The 21332-nt window shown below is 46.0% G+C and overlaps 1 protein-coding gene across 1 annotated transcript; it reads right to left on the bottom strand.

Moving 5' to 3' along the window:
- Nucleotides 1–1456: 1456 nt before the first annotated feature.
- Nucleotides 1457–19263, bottom strand: LOC132399454 (uncharacterized). Its single transcript, XM_059979856.1, has 3 exons — nucleotides 19116–19263; nucleotides 18349–18540; nucleotides 1457–1815 (listed from the first exon to the last, which is right to left on the bottom strand). Exons 1-3 carry the CDS (start codon nucleotides 19261–19263, stop codon nucleotides 1457–1459), a joined length of 699 nt encoding a protein of 232 aa, XP_059835839.1.
- Between the last annotated feature and the right edge of the window lie 2069 nt (nucleotides 19264–21332).

The following is a 21332-nucleotide window of genomic DNA, read 5'->3' as shown; positions in this document are numbered from 1 at the left end:
AAAGTCAAAGTATGGGCGGCTGACGGAAAACTGGAAAATACAATCTCTCTCTCTCTCTCTCTCTCTCTCTCTCTCTCTCTCTCTCTCTCTCTCTCTCTCTCTCTCTCTCTCTCTCTCTCTCTCTCTCTCTCTCGCTCTCTCTCTCGCTGTCGTGCGTGCGTGGAGTAGGCGGCCGGCGGCAGTGGTAGAGGCGGAAAAGATGGGTCCTTATAACAGATTCCTGGATGGGTACATGAAGCTTACAGAAATAGTGTGTTACGGGTAAGCCTAGGTAGTTCTATAGAAAGGACATGTTCGGGACAGCATTGTAGGCCGAACGGCCTTTATTGCGTTGTCGGTTTTCTATGTTTCGGTATATGTATATATATCCCAGAATCCCTCTTTCTCCCTCTCCTTCTCTTTCCCCGTCTCTCCCTCCCTCTCCTTCTCGCCCTCCCTCACCCTCTCTCACCCTCACACTCTCACTCTCTCTCCCTCCCTCCCCACAAACCCAGCCCTGTCCCCAAGGCTCGTCACAGACTGTAGATCTTTGTTCATTTAGTTTCTCTCTTCTCGGGTGCTACCTGACCTGCGCAGTGTTTGCCTTTTCTATCTTTCTTCCTGAAGCAGTGAGAATCGAAATTGGGGAAATTCTGCCGGAGTTTATGAAATTATGAGAGGCATTTTTCAAACTATTTAATATAGAGGCCATACATTTAAGGGCAAGGACGGGAAATTAAAGGATATCTGTGAGGCAAGTTTTCTTCTACACACAGAGTGGCGGGTGAGTGGATTCAGCTGCCAACGGTAGTGGTGAACGGAAATACGACAAAGGTGCTGAGACAGACACATGAAGTGGAATTGGACACCAAAATATCGATCTTCTGTCAGCAGATAGGATTAGATTAATTTGGAATAGTTGTCAGCAGAGAAATCAAGAGCCAAATGGCCTGTCCTGTGCAGTACTTCCCTTTGTTCTGCGACTGCCACGGCTCCCTATGGCCACCCGTTTCATGAACCTTTCAGTCGTCCCCTCAGTCTGCTTTCTTTCGCTCAGGTTGCGCTAATGTCCTGTTTCTTGTTTATTAAGAAGTGCGAATTATATAACATTAATGTTAATTTAAGTCTATGTTAGGTCCCTATTGTGCCGCTTCCTTTCAGTACTGATGAAGGATCTCGGAGCTGATTATGCCCTTCCATCGACGCTCTCTGACAGGCTGAGTTCCTCCAAGTAAGTGTGTGTGTGTGTGTGTGTGTGTGTGTGTGTGTGTGTGTGTGTGTGTGTGTGTGTGTGTGTGTGTGTGTGTGTGTGTGTGTGTGTGTGTGTGTGTGTGTGTGTTAACTGGTGCTTGCTATGTTTATAAAATACTGTGCTTATGCAGAAAAGGAGGTCATGACATTAATTTACTCGATGTGCAGGCCCATGGCAATGGATATGATTTGAACAAAAAAACCTTCAACATGACTCGTGTGTTAATCACTTACCGTAGAGTTTCCCGGTGAATTGCACTGTGCCGATTTCACCGGAATTTAAAGTTATCTTGAGCTCATAATCGCCGCTGTCTTTTGGCGTGAGTTTTGAGAGTGTCAACGCTATTTTGTCTGCTTGCATTGCGCACCGTGCTCGACCCGTGTACGTTGAGTAGCTTGCTGTTTCAACCCGGTCCGGCAAGCAATCGACAATTCTCTGACGCTCTCCATTCTGTTTAACCCAGAAAGCCGAGGCAATGGTGTCTCCCTGGTCCAACTTAATTTCAGCTGCGATGGTGAAGTTGCGGCCTTCGATAACGAAGAAATCCCGCTGCTGCGTCTTGATCTGGATCCCGGCGTCCGCATCTGGGGAAAAAGCGGTCAAAGTTCAAAGTGCATTTCTGCTCAAAGTATCTATTGATCATACAGAGAAGATTTGTCTTCTTTCAGACAGCCACAAAAACGAAGAAAAATAACAGAACCCGTTTAAAGACAAGAAACGCACGCAACAAGACCATCAAACACCTGATGTCGGGGGTGGGGGAAAGAATATATCATGCAAACAATAAAAAGTAAACAAATAATATTAACTGCGGTGACCCCGAAAACCCCGGCCAGAAACAGGTAGCCTCTGAGGTGAGTGAAGCCGGTTCAGGAAACTGACGGCTGCAGGACACAGCGAGAGAATCAATTGAGCGCTAACAGGCCTTGTTCAATTCGGGAAAATAGTAAGATAAAAGAAGGGAACAAAAATGCAGGAAACATTAACTGATTACTCTCCGTGGTGAGTCCACATCTTCGGAGCGCGTTCAGCGTTGAGGCGAGTGAACCTGTCCAGTAGCCCGATGTCTGCAGGACAGCAGGTGCTCCCGAAAGCGGCTGCATGGGTCCCAAGTCTCATGAAGCTTCCTACCGGTAACATCAGCGAGAAGAGGCGGATCAATCGTAGGCAGTCGGCACTGAAGTTCTGTTTCCTGCTCTCGTTCCTGAGGATTTTAAACTTACTCGACGCTTTAAACTTTGTCGTGTCATGGGTTAGTGCTCCGACATTAGCAATCCACCCACTCTCCACTCCCACCCGCCCAGAATTACTCAGGAGACAGCAGAAGTGACGGATCGTTTATTCGACTAAAAGATACGTCCTTAAAATGGAAGATATAGATTGAAATGGATCGCAATTCAAAGAAGACGTATATTTAGATGAGTATCTGATAGTTTGTCAGCTGTCTGCAAGATATCGCCCCATTGGTCGCTGATCCCATTCCATTCTGCTGAACTTTCACCAGATTCTAAACCTCAGCTGCACACAGGCTACGGCAAGCCATACAATTAATCCACTGACTCCGCACGTCTACATTTTGCGACGTAGAGCTGGGAGGGAGCGGCTTTTCCCACATTTCCACTGGACACCAATGTTGTCATGTCCATACTCCCAGATTCTGGTGAATCTGATACAAATCTGAATCAAATACAAATATTTGCTCTAGTTTACTTTATCTTCTCGAATTTAATTATGGGTCAGTTCTATTGTTTTTAAATTTGCATACAGAGAACATTAACCCAAACCGAATAGTTTTACGGCTATTTTTGAGTAAAAACCTTCGTCATCCAATCTGGGACCATGCGTAGTGCCTGGGATTCCCAGATTTCAGACTCTGCACTTGACGAAATCTGGCAGAAGCCAACAAAGCCATTCTGTCTCATTCCGTCCTGCAGATGTTCCTTAAACATTGAGAGACGTTTACCGCGTCTTCCATCGCATTCTAGATTCCAGCCACCCAGCGAATGCTTAAGAAGTCCTCTCATACCTTCTTCCAAATATTTTTCCTTACGTTATCTCTACAGTATGCCCGATCAAATTAAGTTGTGGTATTTGCTCTATTTATATTCTGTAAACTGCTCCCTTATCCAGGGAAATTATGTTCAACCATTCACGTTTCTCCCCACAAATGAAATCCTACATCCTGGGCAACGTCCTGAAGAATCTCCTCGATATCCTCTATAGTACAGTCACCTTCTCCCCATTGTGAGGCGAACAGAACTGGACACAGTACTGCAGGTGCCCATTGTACACAGGAATCCAGTCATGTGATACACGCAAAACTCCGGAAGTAGTCTGTACACGGAAATACAAATGTGTGCGGTACACAGGGGTCCAGATGTGAACTACTCATAGGACTCTGTTGTGGGCTGCACACATTACAGATGTGAGCTGCATGTACTGTTCCAGGTGAGGGCTGGATACAGGACATCATATTTAGGCTCTCCACGTGGTTCCAGATTTGGGCCAGCCAGTGTGGTATAAAGCAATATCACATCCTCCTTCCTCCAGTACCCTATCCCTCAGCTCATGAAAATAAAGATTACACCTGCTTTCAAGCAACACACACAAAATGCTGGTGGAACACAGCAGGCCAGGCAGCATCTACAGGGAGAAGCACTGTCGTCGTTTCGGGCCGAGACCCCTCGTCAGAACTAACTGAAAGGAAAGATAGTAAGAGATTTGAAAGTAGGAGGGGGTGGGAATGCGAAATGGTAGAAGAATACCAGAGAGGGTGGGGTGAAGCTGAGAGCCGGAAAGGTGATTGGCAAAAGGGATACAGGGCTGCAGAAGGGAAAGGATCATGGGACGGGAGGCCTAGGGAGAAAGAAAGGGGGAGGGGAGCACCAGAGGGAGATGGAGAACAGGCAGAGTGATGGGCAGAGAGAGAAAAAAAAAGAGGAAGGAGAAGTAAAACTAAATATACCAGGGATAGTGTAAGAAGGGGAGGAGGGGTATTAACGGAAGTTAGAGAACTCAATGTTCATGCCATCAGGTTGGAGGCTACCTAGCCGGTATATAAGGTGTTGTTCCTCCAATCTGAATATGGCTTCATCTTGACAGTAGAGGAGGCAATGGATAGACATTTTAGAATGGGAATGGGAAGTGGAATAAAAATGTGTGGGCACTGGGAGATCCTGCTTTCTCTGGCGGACAGAGCGTAGGGATTCAGCGAAACGGTCTCCCAGTCTGCGTCGAGTCTCACCAATATATAAAAGGCCACACCGGGAGCAGCGAACGCAGTGTACCACACCAGCCAACTCACAGGTGAAGTGTCGCCTCACCTGCAAGGACTGTCTGGGGCCCTGAGTGGTGATGAGGGAGGACGTGTAAGGGCATTCTTCTTTTATCCTCCTTATCCATCCTCTGGAGACCTGGCATGCATTCCGAACATCCTACATTTATTATGAAAGTGCAGCACCTCTTAGCATTCAGGACTAAGTTGTTAGAATTTACATACTAGATTTATAGAGGAAGGTTGGATAGGCTAGGTCTTTTTTCTTCGGAACATAGGGCTCTGATTTTTTAAATTATATGATTTTGAAACTGTGAGAGAAAAGTGGACGGTAACAAGGCTTTTCTTCACTCCATGTGGTGAAGTCCAAAACTCGGAGTCAGTGGTTTAGGGTAGGAGGGAAAGGTTCCCTGGATGCAGCCCTGAAGTGTCGCCACAGATTCTGGTGGCAACATTGCATGCACAACATAGTCGGCAGAATAACACTGAACACATGCCACAAAACACCCACCCATTCACAGAGTGTCCTCCCATCCCATGACAAGCTTCCAGCCATTGGCTTCGACGTTCAACTCCCAATAGACATTCCGGCTTCGATCTTCGGTATTGACAACCGAACTGGCAGATGACGAGAGCCCGAACTCGGGGCTAGATTACTGATAGGCCCTCGTGAATTCTCATGCCTCCTGCTCGCTGGCCCTGGAGCGAACAACGGGGTCCTGGACTACATATATTCTTCGTCAGCCGGCCACGCCGCTTGTCTTCGACTGCGTCTCAGTGCTCCAGCTGTCTAATCGAGGGGCGCGAGTTCCCTGCACAGGCTTCCCCGCAGTATGCATGAGGACTGGATCCAGAGGGGCTTCCTGGACCTCATATGAAATAAACTTTTTACTTTTCTCCCCCAGGGAGATCATTACCATGGCGCAAAGAAATTTTAAGGAAGATAAAACCATTGAAATAAAACTCAGACATCTAAAAGTGACGATGCAACCATCAGTGATTCGGTTGACTGTGTAAAAAATACCAAAAGAAACAGGCTGCAGCTAGCAAGCACTGTGCTGGCATTTGTGTAAAAAGCCTGATTAACGCACAGGAGCCCAAGAGACTGCAGAGGGGTTTAGAACTTAGCCGGTTCAATAGCCGGTATAACATTAAATATCTTCGTGGACATCTTAAGAGGTCGATCCTCCAGAAGACGGCATCTATTAATAAGGACTAATCACTATCCCGGGCACGCATAAATACTAGCTCGATATTATTTTGTGCTATTTATCTATTGCGTTACTGACAATAATTCTATGTCTTTGACTGTACTACTGCCGCAAAACCATAAATTTCACATAATATGAAACAGTGATGATAAGTTTGACAAACCCGACTAAAAGTTTTCAATTAATGACGTACATATCTTAATTGTACTCCGTTGCCATTTTGTTTACAATTCTTCCTCATTCCTAAAATAGCATTATCGAAATGTTGAGCTTTATCTAACACTGCAGTTCACAAGGCAAAACAGCTTGACAGAGAACGTAGCAGAATGTGTTGTCGTGTTCTGTTACCGAGCAGTGGAGATGCTCTGAATGATTTACAAGTTACCCCCTAGGCAGCCCCGCTGACGTTTGCAATGTCTCTTTATTTTATTCCTTTTGTACATCCCTTAATGACGACAATGAGGAGGGGGCGGATGTACATGGAATAAAGGTGAGTGTGGAGAAAGGAAGAGAAGTGAGACTGTTGAGGACACATTTAAGAAGGACAGGTGGAGAGCTGGGAGTTCAACGTATGGAGGAAGAAGCCAGGGGAGGGTTAAGCTTTGGTAGAGGAGGGTCACGAAGGTACTCGGAAGAGATCTTTTGAGTTGAGACAGATGGGGTAGTCCGGAGTAGTGACGAAAGTTCAGAAGATAGGAGGCGGGGGGGTGAAAGGGGAAGTGCTGAGGAGCAGTGGAGGTGGGAGGGTTGAGCGGGCAAATGGGGAAATGAGGATAAGTCAGCAACCTGAATAAAGTTTCCACGTTCAGGTAACTCAACGAACACTCTTTTCCTTTGAGCCCGCGTCCATGTGAGGCTCAGATTCAGACTTAATTATTCCTGCCTTTAACTCCCCACGCTCTTCTCCTCACTTCACCTCTTGTCCGCTCTCCCCCGCACATCTACTTCTCGGCATCCTACTCCTTCTCCATCCTCGCCTCCAAACCTTAGACTTCCTTCAGTGCCCCGTTATTCTCTGACACTCCACTAACCTCTCCTCAAAGCTGGTATACTCGCGTCTTCCCTGTCACAGACGCTCCATTTGCCAAAATCCATCTGATCCCCGATCATATTTACTTTTCCCTGCACAACATCAACACTCCCGTCGATTCTTCCCATCTGGTTAGCTTCTTCGCTCATCTGCTTCTGATCCCACTACTGCAGATCTCCGGTATCTTCACTTCCACCTCCCAACTTCTGCCGCCTTTGCCACCGTCCGCTTCCCACCCAACTCCGTCTGTTCATAAACCCCTCGTCGCCTATCTCTTGCTAGACCATACCCCAATGCTGCTCCTCCTGGAGGCAACGACCGTCTTCTTTCTCCATTTATTTTTCTTCTCTCTCTTTTGCTTCCGAATCTAGCATCTGCCGTCCCCATGTCTCTCCGGAAATTGGAGTGTGTTAGGTGGAATACGGATGATGATTAAAATGCAGAGGAATGGAGTGTTGTGGAGAGCAGGATTCAGTGTAGGGCGAAATACGGATAGTGGAGGCTGCAAAAAAGACTATTTTGATATGGAGTGCGAGAAAGAAAGACGGGTGGGAAGAGATTGGGTTTCCGGTCAGCCATAATTGATGGCGTGGCTTTGGAAAGAAAGCCTGTAATGAAAAGCAGAGGAGAATTCTTTCACTTTAGAAGGGGCAAACCTAGCAGCCAGTGATAGACCTGTCAGCCACATATCAAGTCATGGGATTCGGAGGGCCACTGGTAGTATAGGTATTGCATGCACTATTATCTATTATCCACTTCCACACTCTGACTGTAAAAACCCCCCTTGCCCGCTCTCCTGACAAACTGCAACCAACATTATCACTGTGTGGAAAAGTGATAAATCACTTCCACCCAGTCCACACACGTCTCTACCCAGCTTCCGCCTGAACCTTCCAACATGAGCACAGAGTTGGTGCGGCTGCACGGAAGCTTCACGCACTGTGTAAGCGCACAGTCCTTCTTCACTTGTTCGACTGGATCCAGGTCCTCTCGGCCACAAGGACGCTGTCATAATGCTGTCAGGGGGTGAGGCGGGGACTTTTCCAACGACAGATTTATTTCACTGAATCACTCATTATCAAATCTTCCATTTTATCGTAAACTCTTTCCAGGCTCACTGAATGCAAGGTCAAAGATCACAACTATGAGAAACCACTGTCTGAAATTCCTGGTGAATATCTGTTTGAATCCGTTTTATCGAGAGTCATGAAGTTACGCCGCACATAAACTGCCCCTTTGGCCATGCAACCAAGATTCTCATTAAAGCCAGGCGCAATTCCCCGCTTATGGCGCGTTTCCTCTAAACCTTCCCTATCCATGTACCTGTTTGAAATATCGTTAACGTACCTGCTTCAACCACTCCTCTGGCAGCTCGATCGATGTACGGACCAAGAAAATCCCTCAGGTCCCCTATAAAAATTTCCCATCGCACCTTCAACCTAAAATCGCTCGTTCCTTGCTCATTTTCCCATTCACCCTATCCTTGCCCCTCATCAGTATTACAGCTGTATACATACAAGTGTCAGTCACCAGAGCACTAAAACATGAACATTTAGCCAGTCCGTTCTCTTCCTATTCCACAAGTTCTCATGTCGTGGCAACATTATCAAGATTCCTCTTTGCATTCTTTCCCATTTCATGTCACAAGATCAGAAAACCTGCAGGCTGCGCCAGATGTCTTCTTACTGACTACACATAGCGTCCCAAATCTGATAGTCAAGTGTTCCAAACTATCTCGTTACCACACCATTTCAAGGATAGTCTCGCCAGGGCTCTACTTTTCTTTGTGAAAGACTTCTCAAAACTGCAGAGGTTCGCGTTGGCAGAGAGTGTATTACTAACCAGAAACGATACTATGCCTTCAAAATGTCAGCTTCCTGACTACATTAGCACTACCCCTTATCTTCTAACATAGCCTAATGCGCCCTTGACCACTTCTCAGTATTTCCTTCCTCTGCCTCTTGGAGGCAGAACAGTTTCCTTGGCCTCAACTTCAATTCTACCGATCTCTGAATTCAATAGATCATAGAACATTGAATTTTTTTTTAAAGGTTAGAGTTTGCGGACCATAATCTTGTACCGACCTATATAAGCCGACTCCACGATATAACCCTGAAGTCAGAAGTTCACATATACTTAGGTTGAAGTCATTACAATTCATTGTTTAACCATTCCACAGATTACATATTAGCAAACTATAGTTTTGGCAAGACGATGAGGACATCTACTTTGTGCATCACGGGTAATCTTTCCAACAACTGTTTACAAACAGATTAGTTCACATTTAATTGACTATATCACAATGCCAGTGGGTCAGAAGTTTACAAACAAAATCAAAGGAAATCAGCCAAGAACTCAGAAAAAAAAATTGTGGACCTCCACGTCTGGTTCATCTTTTGGAGCAATTTCCAAACGCCTGAAGGTACCACGTTCATCTGTACAAATAATAGTACGCAAGTATAAAGACCATGGGACCACGCAGCCGTTATACTGCATTCTCTCTCCTAGAGATGAACGCACATTAGTGCAAAATATGCAAATCAGTCCTAGAACAACAGCAAAGGACCTTGTGAAGAGACTGGAGGAAACAAGTAGACAAGTGTGTATATCCACAGTAAATGAGTCCTATATCGACATAACCTGAAAGGATGCTCAGTAAGGAAGACGCCACTGCTCCAAAACCGCCATACAAAAGCACGACTACAGTTTGCAAGTGCACATGGGGCACTTTGCACATGGGGACTAAGATCTTACTTTTTGGAGAAATGTACTTTGGTCTGATAGAACAAAAATTGAACTGTTTGGCCATAATGACCATCGTTATGATTGGAGGAAAAAGGGTAAGGCTTGCAAGCCGAGGTTTATCTACTACCATCTCATTCGACAGTGCACACCAGGCAGTAACGATCCCCCGTGCAAAACCTGATCTCTGACATCTCTCCCAGTCTCTCCTCTACTCGCTTTAAATAGATGTCCTCTGGTATTGGCAAATCACACTTTGCCTATTCACCAGCTCCGTAAAGGTTTCATATGCATTCCGATCTCTCCAGTGATGTGTGGGTAGGTTAGCACATTTGTAGATGTACAAAGATTGGTGGAGTTGTAGCCAATGAAGAGGGTGGTCAGGGGATCCTGTGGGATACAACTCAGTTACAGATATGGTCGTGAAAGGGAAAGAAGAGTTCAATCTCTGCAAGGCAATATATGTATCTGGAACTGATGAGCAGATTGGCCCCTCTTGTTACGGTAGGAAACATGAAGAAGTGACGGGATACTTGGAGGAACTGGTCTCAGTTATTTTTCAATGATTTCAAATTTCCGGTTGCAGGGGATCATTTCCTGGGATAGTATTTACCTCGTGAGTTTCAAATGGCAACCATCCCCTACTGTGAGTGATGTGTCCATTCATATCTCTTCTAACAGTTCCCTTACAGTCAGACTGTGTTCCCTGCATTTACTGCTTCTATTCTCTACCAGACGTAGGTCTTTTGCTTTCCGAGTACATCTCCTTGGACCACCGGCGACCCCCAACACCAGCTTCAGGTTCAGATTCATTGTCTATCACATATACATCGATACACACAGTAAAATATGCAGCTTGCCTTAGCGACCAACACAACTTAGGGATGTGCTGGAAGCAGCCATCAAGTGTCGCCACACAAATTGGTTCCAACATTGCATGCACAACATACTCGGCACACATGCCACAAGACAACAACCACCCATAAACAGAGCAGGGCAGAGCAGGCCTCAAGCCTCCAGTCTTTGGCCATTCGCATTGGAAGTCCAACTTCCAATAGACATACTCGTTTCGATTTCCGGTATTGACCGACTGGCCCGAATTCTTTTTCACTTACTCATAGGCTTTCGTGCATTCTCGTTTCTCCTGCTCCCTGGCACTTAAGCGAGGAAAGGGGTCCAGGATTATAGATGTCTTTCGTCACCACACTACGTCGCTTGTCTTCGTGCGCGAAGCATCTGTCACCTGCCCCTCAGTACTCCGTAAGACGACCCGACGGGTTGGAGCTCACTGCGCAGGTTTCCCCGACTGTAATGGGACTGGAATGTAATGGGACTGGGCCCAAACACGGGAGGCACTACCTGTAATTTATATGGAATATGTTTGTGTATACTTTCTCCCCGGTGGACAGCTCTTCCATGGCGCAAAGCATTTATTCTTTAAGAAACATAAAACTATTCGAAGAAACCAGAGACATCCAAAAGAAACTGTAGCCACCTGTGACTGTGTTGACCGAGTAACCGGGGTGACGCCGTTAACTATGTAACCAGATAGCAGGCTGCGCCTAGCCGAGCAGGTTGCTGGCATTTGTGTAATTTGCCTGATTAACGCACGGGCGCGCAAGAGGCCGCAGAGGACTGTAGAACTTAGCCAGTTCAATCATAGGTATAACCGTTCATATTATGAACGACATCTTTACGAAGCTGATCCTCCAGAGGGCAGCATCCATCACTAAGGACACTCACGCTCCCTGACATTCCTCTCCTTCTTAGGCAGGAGGTGTAGGAGCCTGAAAACCCGTACCCAATGACGCAGGAACAGCTTCGTCCCCTGCGTCATCAGATTTCTGAATGGTCTATCAACGCATAAACACGAGCTCATTATTATCTTGTACTATTTATCTGTTGAGTTACTGACAATAATTCTCAGACTCTGCACTGTACTGCTGCCGCAAAAAAACAAGTTTCCTATGCTGTAAGACTGTGATGATAGGCTTGGCAAACCTGACTCTGATTCCGATTCTAAAGTTTTCAAATAATGACATATATTTTAATTGTACTTCATTGCCATTGTGTTTTTATTTCGACGCATTTCTTCCTCCTTCGTACAATAGCATCCAACACGGAGATCACGAGGCAAAACAGCTTGACAAAGAAGGTAGCAGAACGTGTTCTGGTGTTCTGCTACAGAGCAGCGGAGATGCTCTGAATTTTTTTGCCAGTTACCCAGCAAGCCGCCCCGCTGACGTTTGCAACGTCGTTTTACTTTATTACTTTGTTACATCCCTTAAGGACGGCATTGGGCGGAGGTGGGAGGGGGCGGGTGGGTGAAGAACTTGAAAAAAAAGTGAATGGGGAAAAGGAAAGGAATTCCAGAGCGGAGGAGAATATGGAGTTATGTGAGAAATTGATGACACAATTAGGAAGGCCAAGGAATGGAGAAGGAAGCCAGGGGAGGGATGAGTTATGGTAGAAGAGGGTCAGAAAAGTAAGTCGGAGGAGAAGAGGCATTTTCAGTTGAGGTGGGTGGAGGTTCCGGGGTAGTGATGAACGTTCAGTGTATGGGAGGCGGGGAAATGAAAGTGGAAGTGCAGAGGAGCAGTGGACGTGGAAGGGTTGAATGGGAGGGGTAGGGAGAATGAGGATAGAAGTTTCGGGAGGAGGTACAGGTGAATCTGTGCCTGACTTGGAAGAAGTGATTAAGCCCCTAGGCAGAGGTGAAAGGGAAAGTTTCTGGGAAAGGAATTGCAGCTCTTCAGTTTTCAGGCGAAAACCTGGGGAATGGGAGAGGGAGTGGTGGGGACAGTAAACCTGAAGTGACATACGAAGAGAGCCCATACTGTGAAAACAAAGATTCGACCATTTTTCTCTACAATCGACCTCTGCTCTTGATGTGGTGTTCTCCACGTCGGCGAAAGCAAGCAAAAAAATCAGACAACAGAACACCGTAGCTCCATGCCTCATAGATATTTTAAAGTCCCCTCACCATCCCCACACCGACCCGTCCATCTTCGGCAACATCCACAACAGGGATAACACGCTGCACACACTGGAGGAATAACCACTCACGTTTCCCCTGGGGTGGGAATGTCTACAACCCAGCACTGTAAATGAGTTCCGAGTTCAGGGAAACCATGAAGACTTTTTTCCTTTCAGCCCGCACAGATTCACAAATCGCTCTTCTCGCCTTTAACTCCCCACACTCCCCTCCTCATTTCCCCTTTTGTTCACTCTCCCAACCCACATCCACTTCTCCTCAGTAATCTCTCTCTCCATCCCCTCTTCCAGTCCTCAAAGCATACCTCTCAGCCCGACATTCTCTGACATTCCACTGACCTCTCTTCAAAACTATTCTACGCCCACCCTCTCTGTCACAGACGCGCCTTGCCAAAATCTCTGAGATCTTTCCCCTGTCCCACCTCGTCGCAATTGTTCATCATCAAAACTAGCCGTCGTATACATACCCATTCACCCCCAACCCGTCAATTGTTCCCAACTGCCCAGTTTCTTCCCTCATCTGTTTCTGATCCCAACATCTGCAGATCTTTGCTCTTTGCACGACCCCCTCCAGCTCCTGTCGCCTTCGCTTCCCTCTCGTCCACTCCGAGCTCCATCCATTCATAAACTCCTCCTCGCCTAACTCTTGCTAGACAATGCTGCTCCGCCTTGAGGCGGCGACTGTCCTCTTCCTCCACTTATTTTCCTTCTGTCTCTTTTCCTTCTGAATCCAGCATCCACGTTTCGCATGTGCCTCCGGAGATTGGAGAGTGTTCGGTAGGAAAGAGATGACAGTGGATTGCAGGGGAATGGAGGGTGAAGAAAAGCAGGATTCAGTAAAGGAAGAGGAAGATCTGAAGATGAAATAAGCACGATGGAGGTTGCAAGAAGAAAATAATATTTTGATTTGATTTTCAAGAAAGTGAAACAAGTGGGAAGAGGTTGGGTTTTGCGTCAGCGATAATTGATGGTGTAGCTTTGGAAAGGAAGGTTGCAATAGAAGGCTAAGGGAATTGTTCATCCTTTCTGGGAGAACCGCCACTTCCACCATCTCGATGTACAATCCCTCTTGCTCACTCCCTTGACAAACTGCAGAGGGGAGAAGTAACAGATCACTTCTACCCAGTCAATACACATGTACACCCAGTTTAAACCTGAAACCCCCGACACTAGAACAGAGCTGGTGGACTGCACGGAATCTTCACTCACTTGCAAGAGGAGAAGAAAGACCAACGCGCGCAGTCCTTCTTCGGTTGTTAGACTGGATCCAGGTCATCTCGACCAGAAGGACATTGTCACGGTGTTGTCCGTGGGTGAAGCTGGTTAATTTCCGATTCTAGGCAAGATTAACTGCTTCACTCAAGTTCAGTTCTTTCGCCACTGTAAACCTGCTGGCGTATGATCAATCACTGTTCCCGGGCTCAAAGAACACAACTATGAGAAAGCGCATACTGAAGTTGCTGGCGTATTTCTGTTTGAATCAGTTATAACCTAGAGTCACGGAGTTACGCAACACATAAATTGTCCCTTCGTCCATGCAACCAAGATTCCCATTTAAGCCAGACAAATCTGCCCGCTTATGGCGTGTTTTATTCTAAAACTTTCCTATCCATGTACATGTTCATGTACCTGCATCAGCCACTACCTCTGGTACCTCGTTCAATATACGGACCAAGAAAATCCTTGCCTTCAGGTCACCTGCAAATCTTTCACATCGCACCTTCAACCAAGGCCCCGCGAGCCACTCGGCAGGACGAGTATAGGTGTGTCAGGGATGCAAAATCAAAACCCGTAGAAAATACAGCACTCAAAGCATTATATCTCAATGCATGGAGTGTCAGGTGTGATGTTGTGTGTATCACTGAAACGTGGCTGAAGTGTGGTTGTAGTTGGAAGTTGAATAACCAAGCTTACGCGTGGCATCGCATGGATTGCAGGGTACGCAGACTGGGTGGCGTGGCTCTGCTGTTAAAGAATAGCAGAAAATCAGTAGAAAGTTGTGACATAGGATCGGCAGCTGTTTGATCTTTGTGGGTTGGGTTAAGAAACAGGAAGGATAAAAAGACACTGATGTAAGTGACATACAGGCCTCCCAACAGTAGTGGAACGTGGACCACAGATTACATCGGGGAATAGTAAAGGCATGACAAAACGCAATATTTTGATATAATTGGGAGATTTCAATTTGCAGATCGATTGGGAAAATTAGGTTAATAATGGATCTTAAGACTGAGTTTGTTGAATGCCTAGGAGGTAGAGATTTAGAGCAGTTTGTCGTTGAGCATAGTAGAGGATCAGCTATGCTACATTTGGAGTACAGTCACGTAGCGGAGGTGATTAGAGAGTATAAGATATAAAAACACTTAGGAGGCAGTGATCAGAATTTGGTTGAGTTCAACATGAAATTTGATAGGGACAAAGTAAAGTCTGATGCAGCAATATTTCAGAGGGTGTAAAAGAAATTATAGTGCTCTGAAAGAGGGTAGGCCAAAGTAAATTGGAAGGCGATGCTGGCAGAGATGACAGTAGAGCAACAATGACGTGAGGTTCTGGGAAGAAAAAGGCAGATGTAGGATAGATGTATTCCAAAATCGAAGGCATACTCAAATGTCAGAATAGTATGTGGATGAGAAGGGAAGTCAAAGCTTATGCAAAAGCAAAACGGAGGACATATAACAAATCAAAATTTAGCGGGAATATAAAGGATTAGGAAGCTGATAAAACCCACAGAAAGCAACAAAGAGAATCATTAGCGGGGAGAAACGAAATATGAAAGCAGGCTAGCAAACAATATCAAAGCGGATAGTAAAAACTTTTTTCAAGCTTGCAAAAAAATAAAAGAGAGACGAGAATACTTATAGAACCGCTTGAAAATGAGTCTGGAGAAATAATAACAGGGAAAAGGGAGATGACAGCTAATCTAAATTAGTATTTTGTGGTAGTCTTCACTGTGGAAGACGCTAGCTGTGTGCCAGGTTTTGAAGGGTGTGGGGAAAGAGAAGTGAAAGCAGTTACTGTTAGTAGGGTGAAGGTGCTCATAAAAGCTGAAAAACGTAAGGGTACATAAGTCACCTGGACCAGATGAACTGCATTATAGGGTTGTGGAAGAGGTAGCGGGAGAGATTGTGGAGATATTAGTAATGATCTTTCAAAAATCATTGGACTGTGACATGGTGCCAGATGGCTGGAAATTTGCAACTGTCACTCCACTTTTTATGAAAGGAGGAAGGCAGCCAAAAGGAAATTGTAGACCAGTTGGTCTGACCTCACTGGTTGGGTAAATGTTGGAGTCATGGAGTCAATTATAGTGAGGTTATGGAGTAACTTGGTGACAGAGGTTAAGATAGGACAAAGTCAGCATGCTTTCCTTCAGAGAAAATCTTATTTGATGAACCTGTAGGAAAATTTTTAGGAGTTTACAAGAAAGATAGATAAAGGGGATACAGAGCATGTTATATATTTGGACTTTCAGAAGGCCTTTAACAAGGTGCCATACATTAAAAGGCTTTACCAAGTTAGGAGCCCGCGGTATTACAGGAAAAGAATTGGCATGGTAAGAGCATTGGCTGATTGGTAAGAAGCAGGGAGTGAGAATACAAGGATACTTTTCTGGTAGGCTGCCAGTGCCAGTGGCGTTTCACAGTGGTCGGTGTTGGGACCACTTATTTTTATGCTGAATATCAATGATTAGATGATGGAATAGATAGATGTGTTCCAAAGTTTGCAGATGATACCAAGGTTGGTGAATGGGCAGGTAGAGTTGAGGAAACAGGTAGGCAGTAGAATGACAGATTAGGAGAATGGGCAAGAAATTGGCAATATTTGGTAGAGAATGTGCAGACTTCTTTTTAAACGGGAAGAAAATCCAGATATCTGAGATGCAAAGGATTCGGGGTCCTTGTGCAGAAGATCCTGAAGGCTAACTTGCAAGTTGAGCCGTTGGTGAGGAAGACGAAAGAAATGCTGGCATTCATTTCAAAAGGTCTAGAATACAAGAGCAAGGATACGATGCTAAGGCTTCATAAGCTCTGATGGTGCCTCCCCTTGAGTATTGTGTACATTTTGGGCTCCAGATCTAAGAAAAGTTATGTTGGCATTGGAGACAGTTCAGAATAGATTCACAAGGATGGTTCCGCGGATTAAAGGGCTATGCACTGTATTATTTGCAATCATCCTATTTCTTTGCATGGAAAAATGGTGGGGGGGTACATGGAAAAATGGTGAGTGTACAGAAAGGCAGGTCAGGTGGAAAGCTAGATGGTCACGGCATGGAGGAGGAAGCCAGGGGATGGTTGAGCTTTGGTGGAGGAGAGTTTGGAATGTAAGCCAGAGGAGAAGAGTTATTTTGAGTTGATTCAGGTGTGGTGTCTGGGGTAGTGACGGAAGTTCAAAGGATAGGAATCGGGGAATTGAAAGGAGAAGAGCTGAGGAGCGGTGTAGGTGGGAGGGCTGAACGGGCGAAGGGGTAATTGAGGATAGAGATATGGGGAGGAGGTACAGGTGAATCTGTGCCTGACCTGAAAGAGGTAATTAGATCCCCAGACCGAAGTGAAAGGGGAAGATTCACGGACAGGCATTGCAGCTCATCAGTTTCAGACAAAAACACCTGGGGAATGGGAGTGAGGGGAGTGGCAGAGACAGTAAACTTCAAAGTGACGTATGAAAAGAGCCGCTAGATGGAAGACAAAGATTCACCTCCGTCTTTCCCTACATTTTTCCCCAACCTGGTTAATTGTGCTCTTGCTGTGGTCTACTCCATGACAAAGAATCCATGAACAGACCAGACAACATAACATCCTGGCTCCATCTAGTATGGACATTCTAAACTCACTTGTACAACAACTCGTTCATCCTATAGTACACACTGGAGGAACAGCCCCTCGCGTTTCCGCTGGAGTGGGGGTTCCAGGACGCAGCACTGTGATTAAAGTATTCACGTTCAGGTAATCCACGATCACTTTATTTGCATCCCACTTCCATCTAGGCACATACAGCTTCTCGCCTTTAACTGCTTTCCCCATTTCCCCTCTTGTCCACTCTCTCCTCCCATATCTACTTCTCCGTAGCATTCCTCTCCTTTTCACTTCCCTGCTCCAGTCCTTCCCTGCCCTTTTTTTTCCTTGATGCTCCACTAACCTCTCCTTAAATCTATTGTACTTCGGTCCTCACAGTCACTGACACTTGCCTTGCCAAAGTCCTCCAGCTTATCGATACATAGATTCTTTCCACGCCCATCAGGTCGCATTTTCCCATTTTATACTTTACGTACCCTCACCCCTGTCAACTATACCCGTCTGCCCACCTTCTTCCCTCACCTGGTACTGATCCCACCAATTACAAATCTTTGCTCTCTTCAAATCCCCTTCCCAACTTCTGCCGTTTTTACCACCTCCGTCCATTCATAAACTCCTCCTCGCCTACCTCTTGCTAGAACATACCACAACATTGCTCCTTAAATGAGGCGACGACCGTCCTCTTCCTCCAGGTAATTTTCTCCTCTCCCTTTTGCTCCCTAATACAGCATCTGCCGTTCCCGTGTTTCTCAGGACAATGCAAAGTGCTGGGGTCGAGGAAGGGTGACAGTAAAGGGCAGAGGAATGGCGGTGGGAGAAGAACAGGTGGAAGAGGATTCCAAGAAAGAAAATAATATTTCGATTCCGCATGCGAGAGAGTAGTCAGGTGGGAAGAAACTGGGTTTTGGGAGAAACGCCATTCCACTCTTTCGCTATACAATCCCTCTCGCCCGTTCTCCTGACAAACTGCAACAAACATTCTCACTCTGGTGAGAAATGACAAATCACTTCCATCCATTTCAAACACACAGCCTAAGCCGAACCTTCCGAGGCTGCACGAAATCTTCACTCACTGTGGAAGAGGAGAAGAAAGACCAGCGCGCAGAGTCCACCTTCGGTTCCTAGACTTGACCCAGGTCTTCTCGGCCACAAGGACACTGTCATGGTGCTGCCTGATGTGAAGCCAGACAATTTTAAATCTGTGTCACTCAGATTTAGTTGCTTCACTGCTATAAACGCACTGGCGTATGAGCAATCACTCCAGGCTTAAAGAATGCAAGGTCAAAGAACACAAGTATAAGGAAACGCAGTCTGAAATTCCTGGCAAATTTCTGTTTTGAATCAAAGCTCGCCTTTAGTTTTACTTCGAGTCATGGGGTTACGCAGCACAGAAACTGGCCCAAGTCATCCATGCAACCAGAGTTTCCATCTAAATGAGACCCTTCTGCCCGCTTGTAGTGCATGACCCTCTAAAGCAGTGATTCCCAACGGGGACGGGGAGGTGCTGTTATACGTCCTAAAGGGGGGTTAGGGAAAATGGAAATCGCCGCGGGGTGGTAAACGGCACCCTAACGAGGAACTAGTCCTAGCAGACAGTTCCTTCCAGAAGATTCACCTCCCAAAAAATGGATAAGGCACACAGGAAGAAATATATCTCTGCAGCCGGTGAGCACTCGTCGAGAACTTGCCTGACACTCGGCAATCTCATCCGACTTTACCAACCAAACAAACATTATTGGGAACGTATACATTAGCAGCCTGAGAGCCCAACAGATCCCTTTGACTCGCAGCACCGAAAGAGTTCATGCAATTTAAAACTTGTTAAGTCAACCCCCTCAACCTTCTCTGCCGATGTGTGGGGAAATGGTCGCGCAGCGATACAGCACGGGCGAGAACCAAATGGTGAAATAGAGCCAATGAGTGAACCGGCCGACCCCGAGGATTCCGCTTGAACTACTCAAAGTGACCTCAGTGCGGTCAGGAACCATCGTTGGAAATTACGAAGCCTTACTTAATTGGTCAATGGCGCTAACGAGATTAGTACAAAGGTAGCTTGCCGAAACAGCCGCTCTATCACGACTAATACTCAGATTCCAATCTGAATCTTTGTCAACGTAATTTTCGCGGTTGCGATCGTCTTCATCTTCGCCTCGGCGTTCCTTTGCGTGCTGCTACCATCACTCCATCTGTGACAACTCACTGCCGTGGTCAACATCCGATAGTCATTCCCAATTTGTGCAAAGTTCTTAATTTAATTAAGCCCCGTTAATCGTTAATTATTGATAAATACGTACGGCGCGGTCTCTATAAGTTTGAAGGCAGTGAAGCCTTGAATTCCAATGCTGATAAGAAAGGAAACTACAGAAAGTCCGCCAATAGAATGTTACACAACTGGAGTACGTTTTTACTCCTTTGCAGTCGAGACAGTGATGTCCCGAGAGTCTTATTTGTAATGCTGTACTGTCCAATGAAGCCATGACACCATCAAGCTTGCATGAAAACTTCCGCAAAAAGCACGCAGAAAAGGCGACATGATAATACTCAGTAAGACGAAAGAAGCATTTGAAAAGCGTTGCACACTCCAGTCATTTGCCAAGAAACCTAAAATGACCTTGATATTGGCTTCCGTGCTTCTTATAACATTTCCAAACTGATAGAAAATGTGGAAAATCTCATACAAGTCGTGGATGAATAATCCCTGCTGATCCAGAAGTGCTCACCACTGTCCTCAACCTGGATACCAGTATTTTAAAATTAATTCCTTTGAGTCTTGTTGATAAAATAAGCGAAGGCACTGAGTATCGGCTATGCACAGAGCTACAAACAGCAAAATTTGAGATACAACTGTGCAAGACAGCGAGGTATTGCTAATGGCATATTACAGATTATCAAAAATCAAAAAGTTTATGAAGTGAATTTCTTTGCATTACTGCCTGGTATTTGAGCTGAACTTCCCTCAGTCGCAGGACTCTGCAGAGGGTGGGTACGGCGAGCACAGCGCATCTGTAGATGTGAACTTCCCACTAGTCAGGACATTTACAAAGACAATTGTGGGAAAAAGGTCCGAAGGATCACTGGGGACCCCAGTCACTCCAACCACAAACTGTTCCAGCTGATACCATCTGGGAAACAGTACAGCAACATAAAATCCAGTATCAGCAGGCTCCGGGACAGATCCTTCTACAATTCATGCTGATACAATTGTATTTCAATGTTATATTGACGGTCCTGTTACACATACTATTCATTACAAATTACTATAAATCGTGAGTTGGATTGCTCCGAGGGAGGAGGCGGCGCACAGGTCGGGAGCGAGGCTTAAAAGGGAAAAGCTTAGCGGGAACTCAGCTACAACCGGCGCATCAATCGTGTATTAGAGAACAAAGAAGGTTCCGGCATAAAAGGAAGGCACTGCCTCGCGTAGCGATCTGAGTCAGAGCGGTAGGGGTTTGGCTCATTTGGCCTACGGCGAGATAAGTGAGTAAGTGGACTTCGTTTTTCCCTTATATTTTTTCAGGAGTACACTGCATGTCTGTAGGGTTAGTGCGTTGCTCTGTGTGTCAGATGTGGGAGTCCTCGGAATATTCCAGTCTCCTAAACGGCCACATCTGCGCCGCAGCGCCGAAATGCAACACCTGAGAGACCGTGTTAGGGATCTGGAGCTGCGGCGTGAAGACCTACAGCTTATTAGGGAGAGTGAGCAGGAGATAGATAGGAGCTACAGGGAGTTAGTTACACAAAGGTTGAAGGAGTTAGACAAGTGGGGACAAGTCAGGGAAGGGACGGTAAATGCTCGGATAACAGCGAGAACCCCCGTGGCCATCCCCCTCAGTAATCGTTATCTCGTTTTGGATGCTATTGGGGAGGAGGGGTGACCTGACAGAGGATGACCACGGCGATCGGGTCTCCGGCACTGAACATGGTTCCGTGGTGCAGAAAGGAGAAAAGATGATAAATACGGTACTCATAAGGGATTCCATAGTGAGAGGTACAGACATGCGATTCTGTCAGCCTGATAGAAGTACCCACATGCTGTGCTGTCTCCCAGGTGCCAGGG

Source organism: Hypanus sabinus, chromosome 1 (genome assembly GCF_030144855.1).
Source record: "Hypanus sabinus isolate sHypSab1 chromosome 1, sHypSab1.hap1, whole genome shotgun sequence".
Classification (NCBI taxonomy): domain Eukaryota; kingdom Metazoa; phylum Chordata; class Chondrichthyes; order Myliobatiformes; family Dasyatidae; genus Hypanus; species Hypanus sabinus.
The sequence above is the reverse complement of the archived record's forward strand: the minus strand, read 5'-3'. Positions and strand labels throughout refer to the sequence as shown.

Excerpts from the sequence above, each read along its gene's own strand:
- LOC132399454 (XM_059979856.1), bottom strand. The coding sequence starts at position 19,263 with ATGGTTCCTGACCGCACTGAGGTCACTTTGAGTAGTTCAAGCGGAATC. Across the intron at positions 18,541-19,115 it reads CCCACACATCGGCAGAGAAG|CCTGGAGTGATTGCTCATAC; the intron begins GTTGAGGGGGTT and ends GCATTCTTTAAG. Across the intron at positions 1,816-18,348 it reads CTTTCTTCTCCTCTTCCACA|ATGCGGACGCCGGGATCCAG; the intron begins GTGAGTGAAGAT and ends CTTTTTCCCCAG.